Raw genomic sequence first — 13,858 nt, forward strand, 5'->3', positions numbered from 1 at the left:
GGTCTTCTTTGCTCCACGACCTATTCTCTTGTGGAGAGAGAGGGCTACTGTCTAGTTCAGTGCACGGACTGCTCATTGCAGTTCCTTCTCCTGTTGGGAAGCAGGGCTTCAGTAGTTGCAGCTCCCGGGCTCTAAAGCACAGACTCAGTAGTTAGTTCTTCCCCTGTATGTGGGATCTTCCCGGATCAGGGATTGAACCCCTGTCTCCTGCACTGGCGGATGGACTCTTTACCTCTGAGCCACCAGGGAAGCCCAGTGCTTCACTTTTGAATAATATGGTCATCCTTCACACTTTGAGCTGGAAGAAGGAAAAAAACCCCAAAACTGTAGTTGGTCCTCAACTAGCAAAGTAATCCTTCTGAAATGTACAGAAATAATCTCTTACCTGGCCATTTTCCTTATCAAATGTAGAAAAATCTATGCTTCTCCCTGCTAGAGATTTCTTCCCAAGTGCCAAGGCCTGATTCCCTTAAAGTAATAAAAAAGGAAGTAATAAAGGTGGAGTCTGTGTTAGAATTTCTTTGTTTCTTCATTTCAGGGAGCTTTAAAAGCCAAGTTCCGATTTCCCCAATCTGCCCTTTTTCCTTCTCTCTAGGGGTGGAATCAAATGTCCCTGCTCCTTTTTTTCTGTTTCCTAATTTACACATCATACCAGAGAATTTATAGCGCTGCTCAGAGTCAGAGCTGGATTAATGAAAGGAAAATTTAAAGAGACAGAGTGGAATAGAAGTTGAACCAGAGCCTGATTTCTTTTCCTGCACAGAATACATCGATTTCTGTCTCCTTTTCATGGTGCGTGAGATATTTGAAGGCTTGGGCGCGGCAGCATTGTGCTTTTTTGTGGGTAAACAGAGTTCTAATGGTGAGAGTGGTAAAACTACTCATCCAGGAGTGACTCACCTCTGGACCTCTGAGTCATCCTTCATTTGGTCCACGCAGAAAAAGCCTCAATAAATACCGAAGTATGGCAACTTGTAAAGACCCCAATAAACTTACTCATAATTTATGTGCCTCTTGATCTAAATATTTTCTTTTAAGGAGAACAAAAAAAATTTTTAAGATTAATGCTAAGTCTTTTTATTTTCATACAGAAAACTTCTCCTGCAAAGATTTGTAGGTAAGTTAAAAAAAAAAACACAAAAAAACAGCTCCACAAACCTCTAAAATAGAAGATTTAACCTGATTTTAAACTCTGATGAGAAACCTTCTATTGATGATTCATACTTGAGAGTTGACAGAGGAATTTCTTACAAACACTTGTATATCCCTATTTCATGTCTTATTCAAAAATTTCCTTCCTTTTTTTTTTCTGAAATATTTTATTTCTAAGGGGAAAACAACCCGTGCTAGGTTTCAACCACCGATGCCCAGAATTTCGCTGAGTTACGCAATACTGATGAAGAATGAAAATGGAAAAATGAAAACGACTTAAAGTTTTAAAAATAAGGTTTGCAGTTTATTGAGTTTTTAAGAATTCCCACGGTGGAAAAAGCACTGACCTGTGCATCCAGGGATCTGAGTCGTGGTCTTGGGCCACATGGCACCATGGCCGTGGACAGGCTGCACACCCCTCTGTTTCTCAGTGTCCCTAGTTGAAACATGAACAGTGACCTGCCCCCCCCCATTCCCTGTGCCCCCTGATGTGCAAATTCTGATCTGAGTGCCTCATTCTCTGAAGAGTTGCTGTCTCCTCGGCAGTAGCTGCGAAGTTCAGTCCTATAGATAGAAAATCAGCAGAAATGCTTTAATGCATGGATTTGGGCCTTTTTGTTTCAGCTATTTCTGGGCTTCTATCCAATCTCGTTGTTTTTTTTTCTTTTTTGCCTTTATTACAAGCTGCTACTTGAAGAAGAAAAAAAAACCCACAGTCAGGACTCTTCCTCTTGTTTAAGAGATTAGCAGATGTTAAAGAGAGGCATTAAAACCCATTCATGCCATGCCTGGTGGAATCAGGTTTTGCTCAAGGCCAAGTTTGGTGGGAACCTGGGCTGTCCCACACCTGGCTTGACCCCCTTCTCCCCTCAGTCCCAAGGGCCTGTCTGTTTGAGGGCTTTGCCTGTGGATGGTGAAGTGTCCTGCATCTGAAGCAGGGGTCCCCAACTTCCAGGATCTAATGCGTGATGATCTGAGGTGGGACCGATACAATAATAATAGCAATAAAGTGCACAGTAACTGCAGTGTGCTAGAATCATCCTGAAACCATCCTTCTACCCTGGTCCATGGAAAGATTGTCTTCTGTGAAACCAGTCCCTCGTGCCATAAAGGATGGGGACCATTGCTCCAAAGCCTTCTGTCCACTGCAGGCAGACACTGAAGCCATGAAGGTCCTCCTCTCCCCACACCTGCAACCTGTCTGTTCATGTGCAGTCACAGGAACCCGCCTTGTGAGCCTCCCTCCCCTTGCCTTACCCTGGCCTCTGAGTTGCTCTGCAGTCGGGTGCCAGGGAGTCTTCTTGAGGCCGTTTGTGTGTGTGCCTCGAAAGTTGGCGAGACTGTAGAAGTGGGTGGGCTGGAGTGGAGAACCTCTGCCGTGTCATCCTGCCCTTCCCAAGGACCTGAGGCCCCAGGTCCGAGGCTTCCCCCATGCCCGTCCTCCTGTTACGGGCTGGGCTGGCCAGGCCAGTCTGTCGGGTACACGTGTGTGTCATGACACCACTGAGAACTTGGGGGGACAGTGTGTGGACAGAACTGATTAGCATCACTATTGCCAATGTACTTAAGTTATGAAGAGCCTGTTGTCGTGTATTACATATATATGTAAGTAATACAGAATTCAATCCGTATATAGAATATATGGCTGCCCAGGTGGCGGAGTGGGTAAAGAATCCACCTGCAATGCAAGGAGACACAGGACATGCGAGTTCAATCCCTGGGTCAGGAAATCTCCTGGAGGAGGGCATGGCAACCCATTCCAGTATTCTTACCTGGAGAATCCCATGGCAGAGGAGTCTGGTGGGTTACAGCCCATGGGATCCCACAGAGTTGGACACAACTGAAGCGACTGAGTACGCATAGAGTATATATGGGTGTGAGATGTCACATGATAAAATCCCCTAACGGTGAAAATGCTGTATTCACTGCCCCTGTTCAGGTCCTTGATCCTTTGCTGTTTGCCGCCTGATGCAATGGTCAGAAGGGACCCAATTCTAAATATGTTGTTGCTTCATAAATGGAAAGAGGGAGAAAGAGCGTGTGATCATGTGGGTTTTGTGTTTTCTGCTGCCTTCCTTTAAGAGGAGAGAATGACCGGGGTACAAGATAGAGGGCAAGGTATTTTGGTGTAGGAAACCCAAATACCACATAAAAACCATTTATTTCTAAGTCAAAAAATAACTCCAAATTAACTTTCTAATGAATGAGAAAATTTGAAAATATCTGTGATTGGCAATGTTATTTTTTTGTGCAAGAATTTTTTTAGAAAAAGCCTTTATGATGGCAATTTCTCAATATATATATAAAAATAAAAAGAATAGTAAAATGAATTTCTAAAGACTCATCTCTGAGATTCAATAGTTTTCAACTTAAGCCTGCACCCAACGCCTCATTTTAGCAAATCACAGGCTCTGTAGGGTTACCTCCATAAATATTTTGGTATGTGTAAGAGATTTTTTCTACTGAAATTTTTAATTATTATTACTATTTGGCTGTGCCAGCAGCTTGCAGGATCTTAGTTTCCTGACCAAGGATTGAACCTGGGCCCTTGGCAGTAAAAGTGGTCAGAGTCCTAACCACTGACCACCAAGGAATTCCCTTATTTGGGAAAAAAATTTAAACTGGTAGAAAAGTTGCAGGAGTATTACAATTAACTCCCATATACCTTTTATTTAGTTTCACTCATCGATAACATTTTTTGTATTTGCTTTCTCTCTCTCTCTCTCTCTCTATATATATATATATTCGTATGGTGGCTCAGGATTAAAGTGCCTCAGCCAGTGCAGGAGACGCAGGTTCAATCCCTGGGTCAGGAAAATACCCTGGAAAAGGAAATGGCTACCTACTCCAGTATTCTTGCCTGGAGAATTCCATGGACAGAGAAGCCTGGCAGACTACAGTCCACAGGGTCACAAAAGAGTCGAACACAAGTTAGCGACTAAACAATAATATATGTATCACACAAAATATATAAGAATATATATAATTATTATTACTCTTATTTTTTCTGAACCATTTGAGGATATGTTGCAGGGATTATGACTCTGCTCCTAAATACTTAAAAGTGTTTCTCCTAAAGATAATAATCTCTTGTATAACCACAGTGCAATGATTACACTTAGAAAATTAATGTCTCATATAATACTGTTATGTAATATTGAGTCGATGTTCAGATTTGGTCAATTATCCTGATATTTTCTTTTGTAGTATTCACCTCCCTCAAAGATGCCATGTCTCTTCCTGATCTTTATTTTTTTACGATAACCTTTAATCTGGAACAGTTCCTCGGCTTTTTATTGCCTTTCATTGCCTTCAGATTTTTGAATAGTGTAAGCCCATTGTTTTGTGGACTGTCCCTGAATTTGGGTTTGTCTCAGCGTTTCCCTGAGATTCAGTCTAGGTCGCGCATACTACCACCTGAATGACACTGTACGCTTCTCAGTACATCATATCAGGAGGCACATGGTATTGATCTGTCCCACTACTGGAGATGTTAAGTTTGATTATTTGAGTAAGTTGGTAAGATTGTAATATGCTTTCTACAATGTTTTCTTATTGGTAAGCAGCAAAACTATAGTCTGCTTGGCCACATTTTCCACTTCCCTAGTGGTTCAGATGGTAAAGGATCTGCCTGCAGTGTGGGAGACCTGGGTTCAATCCCTGGGTTGGGAAGATCCCCTGGAGGAGGGCATGGCAACCCACTCCAGTGTGCTTGCCTGGAGAATCCCTTGGACAGAGGAGCCTGGTGGGCTGTAGTCCATGGGGTTGCAAAGAGTTGGACAGGACTGAAAAAGTAACACTTTCACTGGCCAGTTTTCCACTAGGGTATTTGTTGGGATCGGTAGTTTAAAAAAAATCTTCTTTTATGTACACTTTTATTTTTTGCCTCGACATGTGGCATGTGGGATCTTGGCTCCTCAACCGGCCATCCAACCCATGCTCCCTGCATTGGAAGCACAGACTCTTGGCCACTGGACCACCAGGGAAGTTCCTGTATATACTGTTGTTCTCGAGTGAGCCAGCTGTGGTTTTATACATATCCTGCAAATGCCTCTCTCTGGGAAGATGGCTCACTGAGCCCCAGAGAAGGAGCTGTCTGGTGTCAGCAGAGCACGTAACTGAAAACTAGACAGATAATGTGGTGCTGAGAGGATGAACAGGGCAGCTGGGTGTGGTCTCTCGGGATCTCTGCCTCACGTGAGCTCCCCCTCCACCCTCTCCGGGACGCCCTTCGTGTTGGACAGTAAAGCTGTGTCTTTCACCTCCTCTCCACAGCGCCCTCTTCCTGCTGGCTGCTGCCGGGTGCCTGCCCTTCAACGACTCCCAGGTAAGTTCAGGTGGACTCACTATGCCTTCAAGTATCTCTGAAGCCTGCCTGGATGAGCAGAATTTCTGAGTCCTTCCTTTGAGAAGCAGTATGACCCCGGCCTGTCCAAAGACATGTAAAAGCAAACTTTCGGGCAGGGCCTAGGGGATCCATTGGCCAGGCCAGCACCTCCTCATGGGTCTTTGCCTTCTCTCTGTGTGTGGCAGGGTAGCCCACAGAGCTCAGACCTCTGGGTGCTGTGATGGGGGCAGTCCACCCTCTGTACCAGCTTTGAGGACCTGCGAGCCCAAATGACCCACACACCAAGGCAAAATTGATTTTCCCCTCTCATCCCAAGGGGGCTTCCCAATGGCTCAGCGGGTAAGGAATCTGCCACCAATGCAGGAGACACGGGAGACGCGGGTTCGATCCTTTGGTTGAAAAGATCCCCTGGAGGAGGCAATGGCAGCCCATTCCAGTATTCTTGCCTGGAAAAATCCCATGGGCAGAGGAGCTTGACGAGCTATTGTCCGTGGGGTCTCGAAGAGTCGGACATGACTGACCGACTAACATTTTCACTTTCTCATCCCAAGGGCCTCATCTTACACAGTGATTTTCGCTTTGTTTTCCTGAGTTTTTGTTTCTTAGGAACTGAGGACCCACCCCCACCTCCAGGAGTCATCTCATTCCTGGGTCTTTTTTCCCTTCTTTCCTTCCCCAGCATTGATTAAATCCCCATCAAGTGTTAGGCACCAGGCCAGGCTCTGGGGGCACAAAGAGAAATTGCCATCGTCCGGGCAGAAGCCGGAGTCTAGTCAGAGCAGAGGGGAGGGGGCAGATGATGAACAGATAATTATAACCCCCGGGGAGGCTCTGTCCGGGGAGGGGTGGGATCCTGCCAGGCGCCTGGGAAGACTTGGAGGCTCAGAGGAGGAAGAGCTGACGATTATATTGAGCTTGCTGGGTGCCAGGCTCTGGGCCAATGCTTTAGTGCCTTATTTTATTTAATTTCAACAATAATTCCACAAGGGTAGCAGCTATTATTGTCTCCATTTTGTAGTTAAAGAATAGCGAGGCCCAAAAGATCACCAGCTAACAAGTAAGTGGAGATTTTGGAGTTTAACCCAGATCTTTCTGATGCTGGAGCCAGGCACTGTTGACTGGACCTAAATCTTTATTTATTTGGCTGTTCTTCATTGCAGCATTTGGGGGCTTCTCTCTAGTTGTGGCTCGTGGAGTTCTGTCTCTAGTTGTGGCATGGGGTCTAGAGTACATAGGCTCAGTAGCTGGGGTGCTTGGGTTTAGTGGCCGCGTGGCATGTGGGATCTTAGTTCCCTGAGCAGAGATTGAGCCCTCATCCCCTGCATGGGGAGGTGGATTCTTAACCACTGGCCACCAGGGAAGTCTCTGGACCTAAATCTTGCAGGGTGAGGAGGAGTGAGCCAGGAGAAGAAGGCAGGGGCGGCTGGCGTCATGGAGGTGTCCTAAGTGTGTTCTGTGACTCAGCTTCATGGCACACCCACCATGTGTGTGCCCCTGGGCTGATTCCTGCCCTCTTGGAATTGACCATCTCATGGAGGGTGGAGACAGGGACAGATCATGAGCTGAATGGAAAGTGTCAGGTGAGATAAATGGAAAAAGTAAGGAAGGGAAGAAGAGGAGGGAGTGCCGCTTGGCCAAGTTGGCTGGGGAAGTGCAAGTTCTTTCTCTGGAGAGGGGATGGGCAGTGGATGGGACTGCTTGGGTTGACAGGGGACTGTCATGGGGGTTCTTGGGTGCCTCGTGTTTGGATTTCATCCTGAAGCCACTGGGGGACTGTTGGATGATTTTAAGCAATAGGTGACACCATCTGATCTCCTTTTTTTTAAAAAACAATGATTCTTTTATTTACTTTTGTTTGGCTGTGCTGGGCTTTTGTTGCTGCCTGGGCTTTCCCTGGTTGTGGAGAGCAGGGGCTACTCTGTATTTGTGGTGCGTGGGCTTCTCATTACGGTGGCCTCTCTTGTTGTTGAGCACGGCTTAGGGTGCCCGGGGGCTTCAGTAGTTTCGACACGTCTTCTCAGTATTGCAGCTCTCGAGCGCTAGAGCTCAGGCTCAATAGTTGTAGCACAGCAGCTTAGTTGCTCTGTGCCCTGTGGGATCTTCCCAGACCAGGCATCGAACCCGTGTCCCCTGCAGTGGCAGGCAGATTCTTTATCACTGAGTCACCAGGGAAGCCCCTTGGATCTGCCTTTTAAAGATGTAGTGCTGGGGAGTGTTGAGGGTAGGGAAAGAGATGCTGGAGGCAGAGAGCCCTGTTAGGAAGATGTCGCGTAGGCAAACTGGGTGAGGAATAAGTAGGGGCTGGCCCAAGGTCCCAGAGTCCTGTCTGGCACCATGCCTGGTGCTGTGTACTGGCATTTAAAATTGCCACGCTGGATCCTGTTCTGTACTTACATCCTTTTTTTTTTTTAAACCCTGTATTACAGTTTGATCCAGATGGATATTTCTGGGCTGTAATTCACTTACTCTGTGTAGGTAAGTTTTTTAAGAGTTCTTACTTAAACAATTGAGACTTATTATTTAGACCTCATCATATATCCACTTTTTAGTGATCCCAGACAATAGGAAGATTAAATCCAAGATGTCAAGGTTAAAATTAAATGGGCATTTTTTTCTGGTTTGATTTTCCTATTTTGGAGTTTTCCCGAAATGGTTCCAGTTCCTATAGAGTCTCCTGTTTCTCATGACAAATGTTAACTAACTCACCAGGGCCTAGGGTCCAGTTCCTCAGATCCACTTGTGCAGTGCTAGCTTCCTCTCTAAAAAATGGTGGGAAGAATTCCATATCCAGAAGTTTGTGTCCATAAAAACTCTCTTTCAGCAGTACACTTTAAAAAAAAGTGGGTGAAATAATAGGACCATCTACTTTATTTCAAACCAGTGTTTCCTCTCTTAGAGGGAAAACAGTGCCCTGACTTTATGACACACAGTTCAGAAATCCAGTGATGTTTCTCATGGCACCATCGGAGGAAACCCAGGCCTCCTGTTAACTGTGTCCTTCTGTGGACCATGAAGCTCACTGGCCCGGCCCTTTCTCTGTGATCTGCATCACCTGGGGGATTACCAGATGCGTATCCTTGGAGTCCTCCAGAGTGCCGTTTGTCACCCTCTGTGGGTTGCGGGTGACCCTTGCAGGGAAGAGGGTCCCTTCTCCCTGAGGATTTCGTGCCCTCTGAATTCCCTGTTCCAGTGACTCCTGTTGCTTCCTCTCCAGGGGCTTATAAGATACTACAGAAATCCCAGAAACTCAACAAGTTAAGGTAAACTTAAAAAAAAAAATACATGTATATATTTTATGGAGCTTCCCTGGTGGCTCAAATGGTAAAGAATCTGCCTGCAATGCAGGAGACCCGGGTTCGATCCCTGGATTGGGAAGATCTCCTGGAGAAGGGAATGGCCAGTATTCTTGCCTGGAGAATCCCATGGATAGAGGAGTCTGGCGGGCTACAGTCCATAGGGTTGCAGAATTGGACATGACTGAGTGACTTACACACATATATTTTATAATTAATTAATTATAAGTTTTTTGTTTACAATGGGTCTTGGTTACTACTCACCAGCTTTCTCTAGTTGGGGCAAGCTGGGACTACTCTTCATTGCAGTACGCAGGCTTCTCATTGCCGTGGCTCCTTGTGCTGAGGCCCACAGGCTCTAGACACACGGGCTTCAGTAGGTGCAGCACTCAGGTTTCGTAGTTGTGGCTCAAGGGCTTAGTTGCTCTGTGGCATGCAGACTCTTCTGAGACCAGGGATTGAACCCATGTCCGCTGCATTGGCAGGCGAATTCTTACTCAATCTGCCACCAGGGAACTTTTGAAGTCTGGTAAGTCAGTGTTTCACTAAAGGAAAGGGGGAGACCCATGGGGTTGTGAGCTTCTTCCATCAAAGAGACTGAGAGTCCAGGATGGGGCGAGGGCAGCAGTCTGGGTCCACCAGGAGCTGACATGTGCCAGCCGCCAGCCATGTGCGAAGAGCCTGGAAGTCTCTCCTCTTCCCTCAGGGCAGCTGTTTAGATGACATTTTGTCAAAACTTATGTGACTGGCCTCCTTGGGCCCCAGTTCAATTCTTGCAGCTCAGAAGCGCAAGTCTTTTCTCTTGTTTCTCCAGCCCCTTGCAGACTAGACCCAGAAGTCCTTCCCACCACTAGCTCTGTTCTGAGGTAACATGAAGCCTTTGTTGAAGGCAGTCAGTGGCACCGTTGCTGAATATAAATGAAAAAGAGGAGAATTCAGGCCTCGGTCAGACTGGAGCTGCCAGGTCAAAGCCCCCTAGTGATCAGCTGGATTTGGGAGCTGGGTGAGCTCAGTTTTCATTCCAATCCCAAAGAAAGGCAATGCCAAAGAATGCTCAAGCTACTGCACAATTGCACTCATCTCACACGCTAGTAAAGTAATGCTCAAAATTCTCCAAGCCAGGCTTCAGCAATACATGAACCGTGAACTTCCAGACGTTCAAGCCGCTTTTAGAAAAGGCAGCTATATGCAGATCAGGAAGCAACAGTTAGAACTGGACATGGAATAACAGACTGGTTCCAAATAGGAAAAGGAGTACGTCAAGGTTGTATATTGTCACCCTGCTTATTTAACTTACATGCGGAGTACATCATGAGAAACGCTGGGCTGGAAGAAGCACAAGCTGGAATCAAGATTGCCAGGAGAAATATCAATAACCTCAGATATGCAGATGATACCACCCTTATGGCACAAAGTGAAGAGGAACTAAAAAGCCTCTTGATGAAAGTGAAAGAGGAGAGTGAAAAAGTTGACTTAAAGCTCAACATTCAGAAAATGAAGATCATGGCATCTGGTCCCATCACTTCATGGCAAATAGATGGGGAAACAGTGGAAACAGTGGCTGACTTTATTTTTCGAGGCTCCAAAATCACTGCAGATGGTGATTTCAGCCATGAAATTAAAAGACACTTACTCCTTGGAAGGAAAGTTATGACCAACCTAGATAGTATATTCAAAAGCAGAGACATTACTTTGCCGACTAAGGTCCGTCTAGTCAAGGCTATGGTTTTTCCAGCAGTCATGTATCGATGTGAAAATTGGACTGTGAAGAAAGCTGAGCGCCAAAGAATTGATGCTTTTGAACTGTGGTGTTGGAGAAGACTCTTGAGAATCCCTTGGACTGCAAGGAGATCCAACCAGTCCATCCTAAAGGAGATCAGTCCTGGGTGTTCTTTGGAAGGACTGATGCTAAAGCTGAAACTCCTTTGGCCACCTCATGCAAAGAGTTGACTCATTGGAAAAGACTCTGATGCTGGGAGGGATTGGAGGGAGGAGGAGAAGGGGCGACAGAGGATGAGATGGCTGGATGGCGTCACTGACTCGATGGACGTTGAGTTTGAGTGAACTCTGGGAGTTGGTGATGGACAGGGAGGCCTGGCATGCTGCAATTCATAGGGTTGCAAAGAGTCGAACATGACTGAGCGACTGAACTGAACTGAACTGAACTGAGGCCCACAGAGAAAGGTCTGAAGGGACTAACTCCTGGGAGAAGGCTCTGGTATATACTCTGAGGGTGTGTGATGGGTTCTAGGGCACCATATTTTCCTTGAATAAAGTGTTTTTGCAGCAAGAAGTCGGTAGAGTTGTTAAGATAATATACAGGATACCCAGATAAATTTGGATTTCAGCGAATAATTTTTTTAATTGAAGTATGTTTCATGTAATATTTGGAACACATTTATACTAAAGCGTTATTCTTTACCTGAAGTTCAGATTTATTTGGGTGTGCTGTATTTTTACTTGTCAAATATGGTAGCCTTAGAAGTCAGTCCAATGGCCTGAGAGAGCTGACACTGTTTTTATTTTATGGCCAAGCCTGGTGGCATGTGGTATCTTAGTTCCCCGACAAGGGATCAAACCCTCGCCCCCTGCATTGGAAGGGTGGAGTCTTAACCACTGGACCACCACAGAAGTCCCAACACAGCTTTTAAAACTGCAGATGTACCCAAAAGAAACAATCAACCAAAGTGAAAATGCATGTGACGGTACTAACTTAGGAAATGGTTTTCAAAAATGAGCCAGGAAATGAAGTACTCTTTGTATTATTTCTTGATAATTTATAAATGTAACTGTACATAGGTATAATTTATTAATAGAGGAAAATTATTATTCTGTATATGTAAAACACATCTATTGTTTCATCTTTTATCTTTTTTTTTTCTTATTCCTTAGTGACATTGACCAGCAGTACTTAAACTATCTATTCAGGTAAAATATAATTTAAAATTTCAAAAAATAATTTATATTCTTCTAGAGCTAATGGATTTTTATTTTCAATAATATCTTGATTGGGGAGATCTGAGTCAATGTGCCTGCCAGGAAGGCAACCTAAATAATTGGTAAGATGATCAGAGTTGAAGCTAAACAGTAGTTCTGCCCTCAGGCCAGACAAGCAGGGCTTCCAACCAGCCTCAAACTTTAGAGGGCTATGCCTCTCCCTAGGGCTTTTGGAGTCTGTAAGGCTAGTAAGAACCCACACCTTTTCTTATAGACTGAGCCCTGAAATTTCCTACCCAGATAGATTCCAAAGTCTGTCTTCTTAACTCTTTTCTAGACCCAGTGGATGTCCAAAGAAAGGATTTTAGTGGGAAGGTTGTGGGTAGAGGATGGACTTGCAGGCTGAGATGTCCACACACAACACACATGTAGTTGGGTGCAGGATGGAGCCTGTTTTGGGAAGAAAAGAGGGTGCTTTGGGGGTCGGGAGCCAGAGGCTGGACCTTCCCCACACTGCCACCTTCTGACATGAAGCTCTAGGGACTCTGAAAATTCTGCTTTAATTTGGAGTTCCAGGTTGTTTTGAAGGTGTTTTTGTTAAGGTAGGATGAAGTTTGAGGCTTGGTTTATGACATTTAAGTGTGGCATTGAATAGTATTGAATAGATTACACTTAAATGTCATAAATCAAGTGTAATATTGAATATATGGGCTTTCTCGGTAGCTCAGTGGTAAAGAATCCACCTGCACTGGGGGAGCTGTAGGAGACCAGGGCTCAATCCCTGGGTTGGGAAGATTCCCTGGAGAAGGGCATGGCTACCCACTCTAGTATTCTTGCCTGGAGAATCCCATGGACAGAGGAGCCTGGCGGCTACAGTCCATAGGGTCACAAAGAACTGGACATGACTAAAGCGACTTAGCACATATGCATGCATTGAATATGTGGATTCTTTTGTACCTTTGCCCCAAAACAGGCATAGTATAGGGCTTAGCCACTCAATAGAATAGCCTGGGAGCATTCTTGAATCCTGAGAGTCCCCAGGGCACCCTGTGGGACCTAATTGAGAAACAATGAGGTTTGCTGTCCGAAGCTCAAGTTTGCCTAATGCGACAGCATTCTGTCTAGAGGACTGAATTCACAGAGGTGCCTTTCAGCATTTGGTGGTTTAGGCTAAATCGTGTCCTACTCTTGCAATCCCATGGACTGTAATCCACTACGCTCCTCTGACCATGGGGTTCTCCAGGCAAGAATACTGGAGTGGGTTGCTATTTCCTTCTCCAGAGGATCTTCTCAACCCAGGAATTGAAGCCGGGTCTCCTGCATTGGAGGCAGATTCTTTACCAACTGAACTGTGAGGGAAGCCCCTATCAGTTTTGGCCTCATGGATTTCTGGAGGAAGTTACTCAGCTCAAAATGTTCAACACGAGCTGTATTCTCCACCTACAGACCCACCAGCTGCCTTTTCAAGAGATGTTTCTGAAAATGCAGAAAGACTCTTAGTGTTTGAAATGTTTCCATGACATCGTACCACTTTAAACAGTTCTTCACCCCCCACCCCCTGAACTTATAGCCAATTCAAGCAGCAGCAGAGGGTTAAGGGGATGGAAAATCAAGCCACTGTGACCACCCCCACCTGCTAGTTCTTCTGCCTATCCCCCGTGTGAGGGTTTCACTGCCGGGGAGCCTGATGCTCAAGGCTTCCTGCCTCAGACTGCTGATTCTGTTTCTAAGTCTTCTTTTCAGTACAAGTGAAGAGGGTGAACCCGGGCTGAGATTCGATTTGCCACAGGCCCTGAGCATCCAAACCCAAAGATCTGCAGTTGGTCAGATCTGTCTGGACCTCTGCCTGCTGGTTTGATCTCTCTGCTGGTTTGAAAACACAGAGAGAACCTGCTATGCATCTGGCCCCGCTAAATCCTTGAGAGTCAAAGATGAATAAAATATGGTTCTTGCTCCCAAGGCCATCATAGTGTAGGAATTAGGAAGGCATGACATTATATTTACAAATTTTCAGACGTGGACTAGAGAACCAACTCTTTTATTTAATGATTTATTTTTACCCCCTAGTCTTTTCTTTTAGAGTCACCGTTTAGGGTGATGCTGATGATGGCATTTGGGATGCCATGCC

General features: G+C 45.5%; 1 protein-coding gene across 2 annotated transcripts in view; it reads left to right on the top strand.

Annotated features, from left to right (window-relative positions):
* The window catches only part of TMEM241 (transmembrane protein 241), a 114,391-nt gene that overhangs the window by 46,034 nt on the left and 54,499 nt on the right, over positions 1 to 13,858 (top strand). For both annotated transcript variants that reach the window (XM_052660465.1, XM_052660466.1), the window contains exons 6-10: positions 1,092 to 1,117; positions 5,428 to 5,479; positions 7,927 to 7,975; positions 8,715 to 8,760; positions 11,686 to 11,721. In XM_052660465.1, coding sequence (XP_052516425.1) covers positions 1,092 to 1,117; positions 5,428 to 5,479; positions 7,927 to 7,975; positions 8,715 to 8,760; positions 11,686 to 11,721 — 209 coding nt within the window. The remainder of the gene's footprint in view (positions 1 to 1,091; positions 1,118 to 5,427; positions 5,480 to 7,926; positions 7,976 to 8,714; positions 8,761 to 11,685; positions 11,722 to 13,858) is intronic.

Source organism: Budorcas taxicolor, chromosome 22, assembly GCF_023091745.1.
Source record: "Budorcas taxicolor isolate Tak-1 chromosome 22, Takin1.1, whole genome shotgun sequence".
Taxonomy (NCBI): domain Eukaryota; kingdom Metazoa; phylum Chordata; class Mammalia; order Artiodactyla; family Bovidae; genus Budorcas; species Budorcas taxicolor.